The 16,751-nt window shown below is 40.1% G+C and overlaps 1 protein-coding gene across 1 annotated transcript in view; it reads left to right on the top strand.

The window, feature by feature from the left end:
• The window catches only part of LOC144015546 (complement C3-like), a 53,320-nt gene that overhangs the window by 2,197 nt on the left and 34,372 nt on the right, over positions 1 to 16,751 (top strand). The window contains exons 2-10 of the mRNA XM_077515630.1: positions 4,094 to 4,292; positions 4,368 to 4,530; positions 4,612 to 4,712; positions 5,914 to 6,002; positions 6,746 to 6,828; positions 6,920 to 7,007; positions 7,104 to 7,206; positions 8,161 to 8,281; positions 8,413 to 8,528. Coding sequence (XP_077371756.1) covers positions 4,094 to 4,292; positions 4,368 to 4,530; positions 4,612 to 4,712; positions 5,914 to 6,002; positions 6,746 to 6,828; positions 6,920 to 7,007; positions 7,104 to 7,206; positions 8,161 to 8,281; positions 8,413 to 8,528 — 1,063 coding nt within the window. The remainder of the gene's footprint in view (positions 1 to 4,093; positions 4,293 to 4,367; positions 4,531 to 4,611; positions 4,713 to 5,913; positions 6,003 to 6,745; positions 6,829 to 6,919; positions 7,008 to 7,103; positions 7,207 to 8,160; positions 8,282 to 8,412; positions 8,529 to 16,751) is intronic.

The following is a 16,751-nucleotide window of genomic DNA, read 5'->3' as shown; positions in this document are numbered from 1 at the left end:
GAGAGAGAGAGAGAGAGAGAGAGAGAGAGAGAGAGAGAGAGAGAGAGAGAGAGAGAGAGAGAGAGAGAGAGAAATTCTATTATTGGGCTTTATCGCATTTTTGATTGAGTTAAGTGCAAATTTTATTACATTTTCAGGTATTATTACATTATCATTAATTTATTACATTTTAGCGTGCTACAGGTACCATAAAAATAATTAATAAATAAATAAATAAATAAATAAATAAATAAATAAATAAATAATCTAAATGTCAACAATTACGGGAGAATGAAATCCTTCAGGTACGTTATTTATTTATTTATTTTTGTTCTTTTTTAGAGGTAAGTAATTCAGGTAATTTTTTATCAACACCTGCCAAAATGAATTTTAATGGGTTTACGTTTACGGGTGTTAATTTAGAACCCTGCAGACAGTTAGTCTTTATTTGTGACATCAAATGCAGTAAACAGTGCAGTTGGTGAAATGTTGCACTTATCAAATGGTGGACTTATGATCAATAGTTGACTCATTGTTTGCAGAGTCCAGAGAGGCAGGCCCTACATGGAACCTACATTGTAGGGATCGGTGCAAGTGAGGTTATCCCGAGACACAACATGATGTGGTGTTCAGAATATGGTTGTGACATGTTCAAAGTTATCAGAAAGGGAGGAAAAGAGTGTGGGGGGAGATTTGGTGCCCTAGGCGAAAGTGTAGATTGTAGACCCCCCAGCGAAAAAATAAATAAAATAAATAAATAAATAAATTATATCCATCCATCCATTTTCTTGACCGCTTATTCCTCACAAGAGTCGTGGGGGGTGCTGCCGCCTATCTCAGCTGGCTCTGGGCAGTAGGCGGGGGACACCCTGAACTGGTTGCCAGCCAATCGCAGGGCACACAGAGACGAACAAATAATTATATATATATATATATATATATATATATGTATGTATGTATGTATGTATGTATGTATGTATGTATGTATGTGTATATATATATATATATATATATATATATGGGCGGCACGGTAGTCAAGTGGTGAGCACGTCCGCTTCCCAGTTCTGAGGTTTCCGGTTCGAGTCCAGGCTCGGACCTTCCTGGGTGGAGTTTGCATGTTCTCCCCGTGCCCGTGTGGGTCTTCTCCGGGTACTCCGGTCTCCTCCCACATTCCAAAGACATGCATGGCAGGTTAATTGGGCGCTCCGAATTGTCCCTAGGTGTGCGTGTGAGTGTGGATGGTTGTTCGTCTCTGTGTGCCCTGCGATTGGTTGGCAACCAGTCCAGGGTGTCCCCCGCCTACTGCCCAGAGCCAGCTGAGATAGGCGCCAGCAGCCCCCGCGACCCTTGTGAGGAATAAGCGGTCAAGAAAATGGATGGATGGATGGATGGATATGTATGTATGTATGTATGTATATATATATATATATGTATATATGTATATATGTATATATGTATATATGTATATATGTATATATGTATATATGTATATATATATATATATATATATATAATACCTGTGTAGGGCGGCACAGTAGCCAAGTGGTTAGCATGTCCGCCACTCAGGACTCGGGTTTGAGTCCAGGCTCCGGCCTTCCTGGGTGGAGTTTGTATCTTTTCCCTGTGTGGGTCTCCTCCCACATTCCAAAGACATGTATGGCAGGTTGGCTTCAGTGACTGTTGTGAGGAATAAGCGGTCAAGATAATTGATGGATGGATATATATATATAAATCAGTTCACTTTTTTCAATCTTGCATGTTTAACTAATTAATAGATTTTTGTGTTTTTGACTAAAGCTCAATGTTGTACTGTAAAAAAAAAAAAAAAAAAAGAAAAGAAAAAAAGATTAACAGAATATGAAGCTAGCATTTGGCTGGCAACCAGTTCTGGGTCTACCCCGCCTACTGCCCGAAGCCAGCTGAGATAGGCTCCAGCGCCCCCGCGACCCTTGTTAGGAGTAAGCGGTCAAGAAAATGGATGGATGGCTGAATGTAGCATTTTCAAGTTCTTTATACTATTCGACTGACATATAGACTCATAGAAGTGTTTCTGCCCTGGGTGAGAAAAATGCCCCCTCCGCTGAAGCACACATTTTTTTCATTCAGTACTACTTTAAAAAAACAAAAAACAAAAAAAACAAAAAACATCTTTGTCATTCAATATCTGACAGACATTTACTTGAATTCTTGTGAGAATTTTGTCCCCAGCTGCTCTCTGCAGACCTCATCTTGCTAATTTGGGTCTGAAAGAGTTTAAAACCCTGCGATTGGCTGGCAACCAGTCCAGGGTGTCCCCCGCCTACTGCCCAGAGGCCAGCTGAGATAGGCGCCAGCACCCCCCGCGACCCTTGGAAGGAATAAGCGGTCAAGAAAATGGATGGATGGATGGATGGAAGAGTTTAAAACCCTGCTTGAAGTGGAGGGCCCTAGGTGATTTGGTGCCCTAGGCAAAAGTGTAGATTGTGCCCCCCGCATATGAATATATATATATATATATATATATATATATATATATATATATATATATATATATATATATATATATATATATATATATATATATATATATATATATATATATATATATATATATATATATATATTAGGGGTGGGAAAGATCAGCAAGATCGTCTGTACGGCACATTTTATACAATTCCACTTTATGTAGCCTCAAGCTTGGTTTATGCTTGATGCAGCCGTGTGGTCTTTTTTTTTTTTTTTTTTTCCTCCACGCACGCACTCACACAAACACGCACAAAAACTTATTCCACTCCTCTCGTCAGCATGCTAATGCTAAGTAAGCATGCTAATGCTGATGTGTCCACTCCTCCACCTGGAGCCCGAAGCATCTGTGAGGTTCCGCACGACTCCCCAAAACAAATGATGTTCGAACGAGAGGCCAAGGGCACGCGCCATTCCATGGCCTGATTTGATCTAAAAGTCCAAAACACAGAAAAAAAATAAATAAATAAAAAGATGAACATTGGTGAGCTGCAGCTGTCAAGCGACGAGTTTAATTTTGTTTGCACAATTTAGTTTCTACATCAGGACCTTGGCATTAGTAATTTGACTGTGTTTGCACTTGCTACACTAACTTCCTCTACTGTTCATGTGGACATGTTCCTCAACCAGTAAACTGTAGCTCCTGTCTTGTTTTACCTGTTCATTTGTGTTTTATCTGTGAAGAAGATTAATTGGTGCTCAGGCTCCATCCATTTTTTCTGTTTCCTTGTTTCTTCTTTGCCTTTTTAATTATTATTTTTTTTTAACTAAAATATTTAATGTTTCATTGTTTCATAGCTGAGTGGTTAGCATGTCCGCGTACCAGTACTGAGGAGGACGTAAGATTGAGTCCAGGCTCCAGCCTTCCTGGGTGGAGTTTGCATGTTCTCCCCGTGCCCGCGTGGGTCTTCTCCGGGTACTCCGGTCTCCTCCCACATTCCAAAGACATGCATGGCAGGTTAATTGGGCTCTCTGAATTGTCCCTTGGTGTGCTTGTGTGTGTGGATGGTTGTTCGTCTCTGCGTGCCCTGCAATTGGCTGGCAACCAGTTCAGGGGGTCCCCCGCCTACTGCCTGAAGTCGGCTGGGATAGGCACCAGCACCCCCTGCAACCCTTGTGAGGAGTAAGCAGTTAAGAAAATGGATGGATGGATGGATGGATGGATGGACGCTGTATCGTAAAAACCTGATAGGGGGGGGGTATTTTTTCCCCCGCCCCCTCCACTAGATGGCAGGTTATACTAGGCGACTGCCTAGTTCGCCTATTCGCCTATGCCCGATGCCGGGTTGGCCCTTTGGGGGACTAATACATTTGTCAACGTGCACTGCAAAATACAGCTGCAGAGTAAAAAAGATAAAACAGATAAGCAAATCCAGGAAATGTGTTCTTTAAAAAACACGTCACAAAGTATTACAGTAGCTGAAGAAAAACAATAGCAAAATATTATTTTTAATGTGTACTCCAATTTTAGAATTACTGGTACCTATATAAAAGCTGAATTTTTATACAGCTCTACTGCTGAGCATTATTATTGTGCTGGTGTACCTAATGATGTGAGCAAGACTGTAGGTCCGTATATGCTTCAAATGATTCTCCCTCTAATGTGCTGCAGGAAGTTGATGTCTTTCCCCAACCTGTTGCGGGTAGGAACAGCAGAAAACATTTTTGTGGAATGTCAAGACTGCGCTGGGGGTGACATGAAAGTGGACATAAACGTGTTGAGTTTTCCAACCAAAATCAAAAAGCATGGGTTGGGTGCATCCGTGACTCTTACAAGTGCTAACAACTTCCAAGGCTTTGGACAAATTACGGTAAACGAGAAACACGGCGAGTATATTTTGGATGTCTCTGAGCACTTGAAAACAACATATCTGTCCTTGTCCTAGATACCGGCAACAGACTTTAATACAGACCCCACCATGAAGCACTATGTGTACCTGCAAGCTCAATTCCCTGATAAGATGTTGGAGAAAGTTGTGCTACTCTCCTTCCAGTCTGGATACATCTTCATCCAGACGGACAAGAATCTCTACACCCCAGACAGCACGGGTGCGCAACGGGTGGGGTCATTATCAGCCATAAGGCTCAAAATAACTTAAAGCAACTCAAATCTGTCTTGCTGTCCTTCAGTCTATTACAGGATATTTGGACTGACGCCTGGCCTCATACCTATTGCGAGAGATGACCCAAATCAAGATGATTATACTGCCGCCATAATCATTGAAATGATGGTTAGCATTTTTGTCTAAAATGTTCCCAGCAGCTGAACAGCCTCCCTCCGCAGGTGTAACATGTCAACAGAAGAGACAATCACATTTTGAATGGTTCGATCTATCCATTGGCTATACTGTAATCCTTTTCATGGTCACAGCATGCAGTGTACACTATCTGATTGTGTGGGAAATTCAGACCACACCATGGAGGCCCTCCCCCAAAATTAAAACCTAGACAACGGATAAGTATTCTTTTATTAAATAACTGATGTATGAAATAACAATTGACTGAACGATCAACATTGAAAGCAACCATAAGAAACAGTATAAAATGCAGTACAGTATTTGTTCAGCTTGCTTGAATATGTTAATGCACATATTGTGTCACAAAAAACGAACTTTTCCGATCTGTGTTAAAATTAATGATTAAAGTAGCACTAAGGAACTTTTCAACCTTAATAAAATGTTTTCATAACTTAAGGTTGACTTAAAACTAGTTGAATGGTACATTTGCCATGGCCTGAGGGGGTCTGTATCATTTTTACTGGCACTGAGCAACTTTGAGGAGGATGGTAGGATCACTGCCACACAAAAAACTACAAATGTGTTGAATGTTTTATGGCTTCTCCCTTTCCCCATTCGTTACAAATTCAATTTGAATGTCGACTCACAATTATTGCTTTCCTGGCAGAAACTGCAAAACAACTAAACAGTTTTGACTGAGGATGCAAAAAAAGCAAAAAAGCAAAGGGAAGCTACCCGGATAATAGGCCAGTCAAGGATTAACATCGGCCCAGATTTCACTCGCTGGCATTAACTAAGAAACGACACAGTGTGCTTGTCCTTATAGGAAATGTGGTCGCCCTTCAGGCATAACAATACCGCTTTTGTCCATATGGCGCCGCCATAATCAACGTAAACTGAAAGTTCCTTAGCGTTGCTTTAAAGGGGAGATGAAAAGAAAATTGCAATTTTTTTTTTTAAGGTTTTTGATCATAATATGCATTTTCCCCACCCTGACCAAGTATCCAGAGTTGTGAGGAAAACAAGCCATGTTTCCCTTGTCTATGGCAGTTTGTGTCAACACAGCTCAAACAGTATTCTAAAACGCTTGCCGGTGCAATGGGGTAGATGCCACGGACTTCCGACTTCCGGGTTCCACACATCACCATCGTTTCCGGCCACTGATGTTCCAACACTCAATGTGCTTTATCTTTAGACTCCTGAAGATATCATTTTACCTCTCGAGCGGGTCTTTTTGACTTCCAGGATTTATGATGGGAACCTCCGTCTTTCTAAGACTGCCAGGTGAGCTATTTAAATTCACTTTTTCCACATAGGCCTATTCAGTATCTTTTCTTTGACTCACAACTGGAGTAAATGTATTTTTGTTTGTTTTAAATCTATATCGTTGGCACTGTGGCAAAACCTTGTACTTTAAATTGAATATTGTCACTATTCAGGTGACCCCAAAAATGTTTGTTCAACCATTAACATTGCATCATCAAAGAGAGCAAGCCATTTTCAACACTTAAGTGTGGACTGACCAAAAGTATAGATTTTTGAAATAATGTGAAATTTGCCAAATTGGGACTTACGAGGTCCAATCGGCCCAATGCCAGCAATATGCAAGGCTAATCCTTCAAAATGGTAAAATTGTGATCTCTTCCCACAGTACTTTTCAAACATATATATTAGGGATGTTCAATACCACTTTTTTTCCAGACCGATAAAGGTTACGAGTACTCAACTCTTGAGTAGTCACCGATACCAGTATTGATACCACTGGTACTTTTGATTCGTAAAATTGACACACAAAACAATGACAGATAATTTTAAAGAACTAACTACCCAGCGAACACATACAGTCGGACCCATATATAGGCACCACTTGGTCTTTGGCTGAGTATGGGCCTTAGAGTGGGCTTGGTTGTTGGGCCCCACTTGGGCAGTAGGTGGGCAGTAGATGAGCGAAATTAAGTATGGGCAATAAGTGGGCTGTGGCTGGACTTCACTCCAAAATATTCAAATTTGTTTGAATTTCTGTGCAGTCTTGGACTGTGGAAAATAGTGGCCAAGTTCCAAAGTCACCCACAGCAGAGCTACTATGCAGAATTTGAGGTCAAGGAGTATGGTGAGAGACGACCATATTGTGAATTGTTTCACATAAATGTCTGTTAATTTTTATACAATTTGGAACAATTAACTGTTTTCATTCCTTTCAGTACTCTCCAGTTTTGAAGTCAAATTAACACCTTTGGTCTCCTTCTTCTATAAAGAGAGTCAAGAATTCACTGTTGACATCACAGCCGCGTAAGTGAAAGTCACTGTGGTGCAGAAATGCGAGTCTGACTCTTACATCCTTTGTTGATCGTTGTATGAACTTCACTTTCTTCTCATGCGATGTAGGTATCTATTTGGTAGCGAGGTAGATGGGACGGCCTTTGTGGTGTTTGGGTATCTCAAGGATGGCAAGACGAGGAGCTTTCCTGAATCTCTTCAGAGAGTACCTGTAAGTGCATACGGCAGTAAACCGAAACTTAGACTGAATCCTATTTTCCAAAAATGTCCTCTGAGAGACTGCAGTTCATACATAACTGATTTTCTTCAGTGGGGACAATCAGTGGTCAATAAATTGTTTGTTTTTTTAACATTATTTTCTCAATGCATTATTACCGAAAACACGAAAGATAATGTATTTTCACAGATATATTCATGTTAAACATAACCTTTATGAAACAATTAAACATTAAATATTAAAAAAAAAACAACTGTCATGTGCTGGAGGTTGGATCCCAAAGCGCAGACACAAATAAGGTTTTAACTATTTATTCACATCGAGAGGCGTAGAACACACTTGACTAGATGAGAAACAAAGAGAGTTGCACAGAGGAACAGAGAGCAATAATCCGGCAAAACACACACAATTCTCAGACTGCTCCTACAGACAGTGAATCGATCTGATTGGTTGTAGCAAGTAAAGGACTAAAGAACAACATCACATAGGTCCAGACATCACCTAAAGGATTAAAGATTGACATCACATAGCCTAAAACTAGTTGAAACTAGATGATGGTTACATCAGTACAAAACAGACACTTGACCTCACGGTCATGAACTCAAACTTAACCCGGGCGTGACCCCAGACATGACAGTAAAACAAGGAGCAACGAAACAGAAAAAATGGATGTAGCCTGAGCACCAATTAAACTTCTTCACAGATAAAACACAAATAATCCGTGAAACAAGACGGGAGCTACAGTTTACTGGTTGAGGAATACAAACATGTCCACATGAATAGTAGAGGAAGTTAGTGTAGCAAATGCAAACAGTCAAAGTACTAATGCCAAGGTCCTGGTGTGGTAACTAGACTGTGCAAACAAAATCAAACTCGTTGCTTGACAACTGCAGCTCACCAATGTTCATTTTTTAATTTTTTTATTTTTCCTGTGTTTTGGACTTTTAGATCAAGTCAGGCCGTGGAATGGCCACACTCAAGAGAGCACAGATGACACAAGTCTTCCCAAACATTGATGAGCTGGTGGGAGGTGACATATTTGCGTCTGCCAGCGTAATGACGTTGAGCGGTAAGAAAGTATTTGGAATGATTTCTCATGTAAGAATTACACGAGCTCAGCTGTAATGGATAACATTGAATTACAATTACGTAGTTGTAGAAGTGCATTAATTGGCCAGTGTCTTCATTTTGTGTTTACAGGTAGTGAAATGGTGGAAGCGGAGTTGAGAGGCATCCGGATTGTCACATCTCCATACACCATCCAACTCGAGAAGACGCCTAAATATTTCAAACCCGGAATGATCTTTGATGTTATGGTAGAGCATAAAAGCTTACAATAAAACAGCAAAAGCAATGCCAAACAATAATTTTAATGACTTCTAAAAGGCTAATTTAGAATATATAACATTAGTAAACCACCTTGGACAAAGCTCACGTTCGTTGCTCTGACATCAGGGTTTCTCAATAGCATTATGTTACGTGTTTGCGCACCTGAACTGAACGATCAAGCAATGTCAGATTTAATTCTAGATCAGGCATTTCGCACAGTGAATTGGTGCAGGCTATAATATAAGAATAATATACACTAGAATAAACCAAGTACGCATTCAAATTCAAATCAAGTTGAACAAATATTTTGACGACCAAAAAAGTAGCCAAAGTAGGTTAGAGTACTAAAATAGTATGCATTACTGTACACCATAATTAAAGCTTGAAGGCATTGTTTAAAGGGCTTTAAGTCCTAATTGGCAAAATGACAGATTCACCTTGTACTGTTTAACTCCCTTAATGGATTTTATAGGCAAAAAACAAACAAACAAAGAAACAAAAACACCATTGCAAAGCTTTAAATAGACAGAAATGTATACTAAAATTGTACATTTGCTGAAGACATTTATTTTGTCAATTGTTTGAAACCGAGGGGGAAAAAAAACGGAGGTTATGGTAATCTAGTGTAGCATTTCTCATCAGCTAAGTAATGCATCATATTACATGAAACCACATTGCACTATAAATGCATCTCATTACATTATATGCTGTCAGTGTCATCTAGGGTTGCCTACTGTCCTGTATAATCCGCATCGCCCCGTATTATCCGGGGCACCCCGTATTTTGGGCTAAATTGTTATGTCCCGTTCGGGACCTAAAAAGTCCCGTTAATAATTCTCAATTCTTACACGAAATGCAGCAAACGGCATCTTTGCCATTTTTGGACCACGGCTGCTCCCGTAAGTTGACAAGTGACAAGGAAGTTGCTCGTAGCCAATAAAACGAGTCGCTGGGTGTGATGTTATGTGGAGATCTTGCAAGGTAAGAGAGTCACGAGAGAGAGAGAGAGAGAGAGAGAGAGAGAGAGAGAGAGAGAGAGAGAGAGAGAGAGAGAGAGAGAGAGAGAGGCACTTCCTGGTTCCGTCACAGCTTCATGTTGCCTACCCTCTGAACGTTGATCTTAATACGTCGGCGAACGTATCAGCAGGAGCAATACAAGATGTATTCTCGTACTATTTATGAACAAATACTGCAAGAATTTAGCTTGCTGGAAAGTTTCGCAAACAGCGCTTAACACAGCAAACCGCACTCTACAGGTCCTAGATCAGCTAAAACGGCAATGTCACGAAGCACGGTACCTGTCAACCAATTACAGGCATCATGCATCGTCACGTGCATTTGTTGTAGCGGTTTATACTGCACAAGTGGCTAGAAAAAAATAATAATAATAATAATAATAATGTGTAGTGTTGCCCGGTCGGTAGGGAAGAGAGAATGGATAAACCTGTAAGAAAGAAAAGACTATGCTGTTCCAACAGGTATCTATGGAAAAAGTAAATTTGGTGAGTCACGCTCCTCTTTTGCATTTGATTTTATTTTTTTGTACCTGTTTTTCTTAGGTAAAGAGGCAAATTGTGTTTTTTTGAGGTTTTGTATGAGGTTACACTAGTGTTGTTCCGATATCGATATTGGTATTGGCAGAGGTGCCGATACTGCATTAAAACAGTGGTATCGGGATCGGTGAGTACTCACAAGTAACATGTCGATACCATTAATTCTGATGCAGCATCTTGTGTCTTGCTCGTGCATGACATTCACTGGTATGTGACATGTTCACTGCATGCCGATCTAAGACATCCTATTGGCCCTTGAATGCTCTGAACCAATAGCAGGACAGCTTTTTCATGTTGCGGATAAAAAGTCTTAAGTATCGGTATGGTATCGGTATCGGCCGATACTGCAAAGCTGGGTATTGGTATCGGGGGCCAAAAAACGGTATCGGAACAACACTAGGTTACACAATGATGGCCTGCAGTAAGGATTAAAGGGAATGTACTAACTTTGTGCATTTCGAATCCAATCAGAATATACACTGATTTCACACATCATGCTCACAGCACCATGACACCGTGCCGTGAACCTGTCCCTTATTTCGGGATGAGAAAGTTGGCAACCCTAGCGTCATCACTAAATATCCCCAATGGAGCAGTTGGGGCAAACCGCCATGCTAGATGCCTCGGGTCACACGGGACACACACCACAGCCGGTCATTTAGAACCTGCTTCCAGACCCTTGACGCCTCAATGAAGAGCCGTCTTGGTGTCACGTCTAGGTCCAAATACACGGTCAAGCCAAACATTATTAAGCATTTAACTTAGTCACCTTCAGCATCCCAGCAGAGGGCAGTCAGTGTATTGAGCATCAAATGACATGGCACGTGTATAAAAGAGTTTAAAATTAAGTCAGCGCTTCCACTAGCTTTCAGTAGAGTTTGGTAGCAAATTTTTTTTTACTCTACCCATAAAGCACCATGCAGCTGAGATGTTCACTTATAACTTTTTTTGTTAACATATGTTTTATTGAGCAGAAAACAAAATAGTACAGTACAAATTCCAATAAAGAAAGTAGTATGCATCTGCACATTTATATTAATAAAAAAAAAAAAAAAAAAAAAAAAAAAAAAAAAAAACTACTTAAGAAAAAGGAAAAAAAACAAACAAACAAACAAACAGACAAAAAAAAAAAAAAAAAAAAAAAAAAAAAACAACAACAACAAAAAACAACATCCAGCTGCCTATCTGTCCCAACATACATAAAAATCACTTGTGTAAAAAGAAACACATGCCCAAACCTCACATGTTACAGGTGAAGATAATCACAGAGTGGTTGCCATATTTTGGTAAAGGATGAGAGATTATCAGAGAGAATGAATCGTATCCTTTCCAGATGAAGTGTGTTTGTAAGATCTCTTAGCCAGTGTCTTGGTGATGGTGTGTCCTTCTTTTTCCAGTGGATTAGAAGCAATCTTTTTGCAATTACAATACAGTAAGAAACGAAACAACGTTCTGCATGACTCAAGTTTACAATGTTATCAGAACATCCAAAAATAATCACCAAAGGTTCAGGTTCCAACTGATTATGAAGGATTTCAGACATCATTTCAAAAATTTCCGTCCAGAATCCACGAACCTTCGGACACAGAACAAAACTATGACTGAGAGTGTCCTCTGACAAAGAACATTTCACACAAGTGGAGGACACCTCTGGATAGATGGCATGTAACCTTGCTCTAGAGAAATGAAGGCGATGCAATACCTTAAACTGGATTAAACAGTGCCTTGCATTACGAGAGCATCTATTAATATACTTCAGGCTTTCTTCCCATTGTACCTCTGTGATGGTCACACCTAATTCTTCCTCCCACTTTGATTTTAATAACACAGACTTAACTGGCTCCAACAATAACAAGTGAGCATAGATACGAGAAATTAGCTTCTCTGAATTCGGGTCAAATGTAAGGCATATATCAAGATAGGTGGGGGCACAAGCCTCGTTGTCAAGCTGATGTCTCCTCACATAATCCCTTATCTGTAGGTATCTGAAAAAATCACAACTTGGAAGGTTGTACTTTTCTTGAACCTGCTTAAATGAGCCAAATCCCCCCTCAAAGTATAAGTCACGAATGGTGTGAATACCATTTCGTCTCCAAGTTTTAAATGTGTGGTCTAAAAGTGATGGTTTGAAGGATGGATTCTCTGCAATTGGAATGATCAGCGATAGCGACTTGACCTTAAAATGTGTTTGAATTTGTTTAAAAATTCGTATAGTATTATGAATCATAACACTGTCCTGGTATAGTGTCTTTCCAGTTGGTGTAGGAGACAGAAGAAGAGCGCCCAATGAATAAGGTCGGCAGGCCTCCAGTTCCATTTCCAGCCACGAGAGACACTCCATACTTTTACCAATCCAAAAATTCATAAGCCGAATATGTGAGGCCCAATAGTACTTCAAGAAGTCTGGGAGTGCCAGTCCCCCTTCTTTTTTAGGTTTGCTAAGATGTCGTCTGGCAATTCTATGTACTTTGTAACCCCATAAGAATGGAATAATAATAGAATTTAATCGTTTAAAAAAAGATTTCGGCAGAAACACTGGAAGGTTCTGAAATAAATAAAGAATTTGGGGTAAAAAAATCATTTTTATAGCATTAACCCGACCAATCAATGAAATAGGAAGCATGTCCCAGAAAGTTATATCTGATTGCAATTTAGACATTAAAGGTGAAAAATTTTCCTTAAATAGAGAAGTATAGTGTTTTGTCACTTGAATCCCTAAGTATGTAAATTGATTCCAGGTGATACTGAAAGGTTGACTTTGTAACCAAGTGGAATTGATCACGCGTACAGGCAAGAGTTCACTCTTATTCAAGTTTATCCGATATCCGGAGAACGAGCCAAACAAGTTTATTTTACTCAAAAGAGCAGGGATGGTGGTTTCTGGTTGAGTGATAAATAGCAGCACGTCATCTGCATATAGCGAAATTTTATTTGATGTGTTCTCTGTGTCAAAACCAAAAATTGACGGGTCCGAGCGAATGCTTTCTGCAAGCGGTTCAATTGCGAGAGCAAAAATTAAAGGAGACAGGGGACAGCCCTGTCTTGTTCCCCTATGTAAAGTAAAACGTGGAGAGAATATTCGGTTCGTAAAAACCCGAGAGGATGGGTTGGTATATAACAATTTAACCATTAAGATAAAATTATCACCAAGTTTATACCTGTGTAAGATTTCAAATAAGTACGACCATTCTATTTGGTCAAATGCTTTTTCAGCATCTAATGACAAAACTGCTAGGTCCTTGTTAAGTCCAATTTTAGAATATATAATGTTAAACAGTCGTCTAAGATTAGAAAAAGAATTCCTCCCGGGTATAAATCCGGTCTGGTCAGGGTGCACCAGACGAGTCAGAAACGGGCTCAATCTGTTAGCTAAGACTTTAGAAAATAATTTCCCATCTAGATTCAATAAAGAAATAGGCCGATAAGAGCCCACCTCTTCACTATCTTTACCCTTTTTATGTATCACAGTAATAACTGCCTCTGTAAGTGTTGGCGGAAGGACCCGATCCAGAAGAGCTTGAGTAAATGTTTTGTGGAGATATGGGCTTACAACATCACTATATTTTTTATAGAACTCACTCGGAATTCCGTCTGGTCCGGGAGCACGATTATTCCTCATTGAAGTAATAGCTTTTTGTACTTCATCAAGAGTAATTTCAGAATTCAATTGCTCTATGTCGCTTTCCTCCAAATGGGGAAATGAACAACTGTCTAGAAATTCCGTCATTACTTTGGGTTCTGTATCATGTTTGGAAATATACAAATTTTGATAGAACTGGAAAAATCTACTGTTAACATCTCTTGGGTCTGTGAGAACCTGGCCATTAGTGGATTTAATAGAATATATTGAACGGTCATTTTCTTGTTTCCTAAGCTGCCTCGCCAGGAGTTTATGTGGTTTATCACCGAGGTCAAAATATTTTTGTTTTGTATACATAAATGCTTTACAAATCTTTTCGGAGAGGAGAACATTATATTCAAATTTTAATGCAACTATCTTTTTGTATAATTCACTGGAGGGCGCTTTGGCATTCTTCTTATCCAAGTCTTTAATTTTTTGGTCAAGTTCTAAAAGTTTGGCTTTATTTTTCTTTTTCCTGGCAGACTCAAATGAGATGACCACGCCTCGTAAATAGGCTTTGAAGGCTTCCCATAGAGTTGCAACAGAAGTTTCCTGGTTATCATTGATATCAAAGTACAAAGAGATTTGATTTTGTAAATAATTACAGAATTCTTTATCACTTAACAACAATGGGTTAAATCTCCAAGACCGTTGTGGTTTTGTTATATTTTGAAAATTCAAAGTACATGTCAAAGGACTATGATCCGAAATCACAATATTATGATATTTAGTATGAAGAATATGTGGCAACAATTTTGCATCGACAAGAAAATAGTCTATTCTGCTATATGAGTTATGTCTTGTTGAGTAAAATGAATAATCCCTACCGGTAGGGTTCATCGCTCTCCAGATATCGGACAGACCCGAATTTTCCATAAATGTATTCAGAAATACACTTGAATTATTTTTAGCCTGTTTTGTGGATGAAGACCTATCAAGATAAGGGTCAAGCACACAATTGAAATCTCCTCCAATGACAATATTAGTCTGCGATATATCTGGAATGAGTCCCATGACTGTCTTAAAGAATGATGGATTGTCTACATTGGGTGCATAAATGTTTAACAGGGTAAGGGGTAGAGAAAAAAGTTCACCAATAACAATCAGATATCGACCATCTTTGTCAGATATTGTCTGTTTATGAATGAACGGAAATCCTTTTTTCATCATAATGGCAGTCCCCCTTGATTTAACAGGGAAGGAAGAATGATATACGTTTCCAACCCATCTACTTTTCAACCTTACATCAGATTTATTTTTAAGATGCGTCTCTTGTAAAAATACAATATCTGGGTTTAATGACTTGAGATGGGATAAAACCTTGCCCCTTTTAATAGGATTGTTCAGACCACGAACATTCCAAGTAACCAGGGTCACAGTTCTTCCTGAATTCAGATTACCTTGTGCTGACATAAATGACTATGAAGTATATGTATCTTAATACTGGGCATGTGAACAACAAAATTAGAACCATAAGGCAGCTGGATACCCCGACCCTCCCAACAACAACAACATAACATCAAACATAATAACAAACTCAGCCAGGCTGAAAACAACAAGCCATGGCACGAACAAACTACAGGAAGCATTCAAATACAAACAACAAACAAAAATAAATCAAATAAAATAGATCAAAACAAAATTATAGAGTAAACTTCCCTAACCAGTTACTGCTAACCTCTGTTAACCTAGTAACTAAAACCACCCAGTAGCTCGCCATATTCAAATAATATTTGTAATAATGAATGCTCAGTAACATAAATGTTTTACAATGTATATGTAAAAAAAAAAAAACTAAACAGAAACAAAGAAATGCTTCTGAACTCACTCAGTGACTTGTGGGTGTCTTGGTAAAACTGTGTGTTTCACAGACCTTTACAGCTTTAAGGAGAAGCAAAATGCTCCTCGACATAGCTGAGAGCCACTTTGGGGTCGGTGAAAGCCATCTTCACGTTGTCATGTGACACCATCAGTTTGGCTGGGTAAACCAATCCATATCTTACGCCGGGTTTCCCTCGCAGCATCTCTCTCACTTTAGTAAAAGCAGCCCTTTGCTTCGCGATGGACGCGGGGAAATCCGGAAATATGCTGATCCTCGAGCCTTTGTAAACCAGGTTCCGTGTTGCGGCCGCTTTTCGTAGAATCTCCTCTCGAACGTGGTAGTAATGCACTCTCAGGATAACGGGTCGCGGTGAATCATTCTGCGTCGGCCGCTGTCGACCAACACGGTGTGCGCGGTCGACTAGCGGCTTCTCCCCAAGTGATAGCACATCCGCTAGGACACTTGAAACGAACTCCGTCATCCTGGGGCCCTCCGTTCCCTCCGGCATCCCCGAGATCCTTATATTATTTCGCCGGGATCGCGATTCGAGGTCCTCACATTTTCGTTCCACCTTCTTCAGCTCCGACGACAAACGGTCCACTGTAGCCTCCAAAGTAGCAATGCCATCGGAATGAGTGGACGCGCAACTCTGTAGCTCCGCCAGGGCACTGTCGTGTTTAGCCAAGTCATTCCTCATATCCGAGATTGAAGTTTCCATGCTTTGCTTCAGAGACGAAATCTCGTTTCGAATAGTAGTTGAAACCTCAGATATACGATTGTCCAGGGCATTACACACATCGGACCTGATTGTGTTCACCTCCGTCCGCAGCAATGCTATAGCGGCTAGCACAGGGCCATCCCCCGAGGGCTCAATCTCCACCGGTGGCAGCGGCGACTCTGGATCCGAGGAGGCGTCTGGGCCTGCATTCGGCACCCCGGTCTTTTTAGTTTTTGGTTTACCCATTTTTTAAACTCACTCCGACTCTTGTTCACACGAATCACGTTATCACTATAGTCACTTAAGCCAAGTTTGAGTGGCGTTTCAAGCACTCAGGCAAAACTTTTAAGCACAAATTTGGCGAGCTACGTCGAGGCACGTCTTCACTCCTCCATAGCTCACTCCCACCTCCTTCACTTATAACTTTTGATAGCACAGCAATGATTGTGGCAATGTAGTGGTAATTACTGGTACTTCCAGTCAAAATATGCTCAT

Source organism: Festucalex cinctus, chromosome 3 (assembly GCF_051991245.1).
Source record: "Festucalex cinctus isolate MCC-2025b chromosome 3, RoL_Fcin_1.0, whole genome shotgun sequence".
In the NCBI taxonomy this organism is placed as follows: Eukaryota; Metazoa; Chordata; class Actinopteri; order Syngnathiformes; family Syngnathidae; genus Festucalex; species Festucalex cinctus.
Note: the sequence above shows the minus strand (reverse complement) of the source record. Positions and strands in the feature narration are given on the sequence as shown.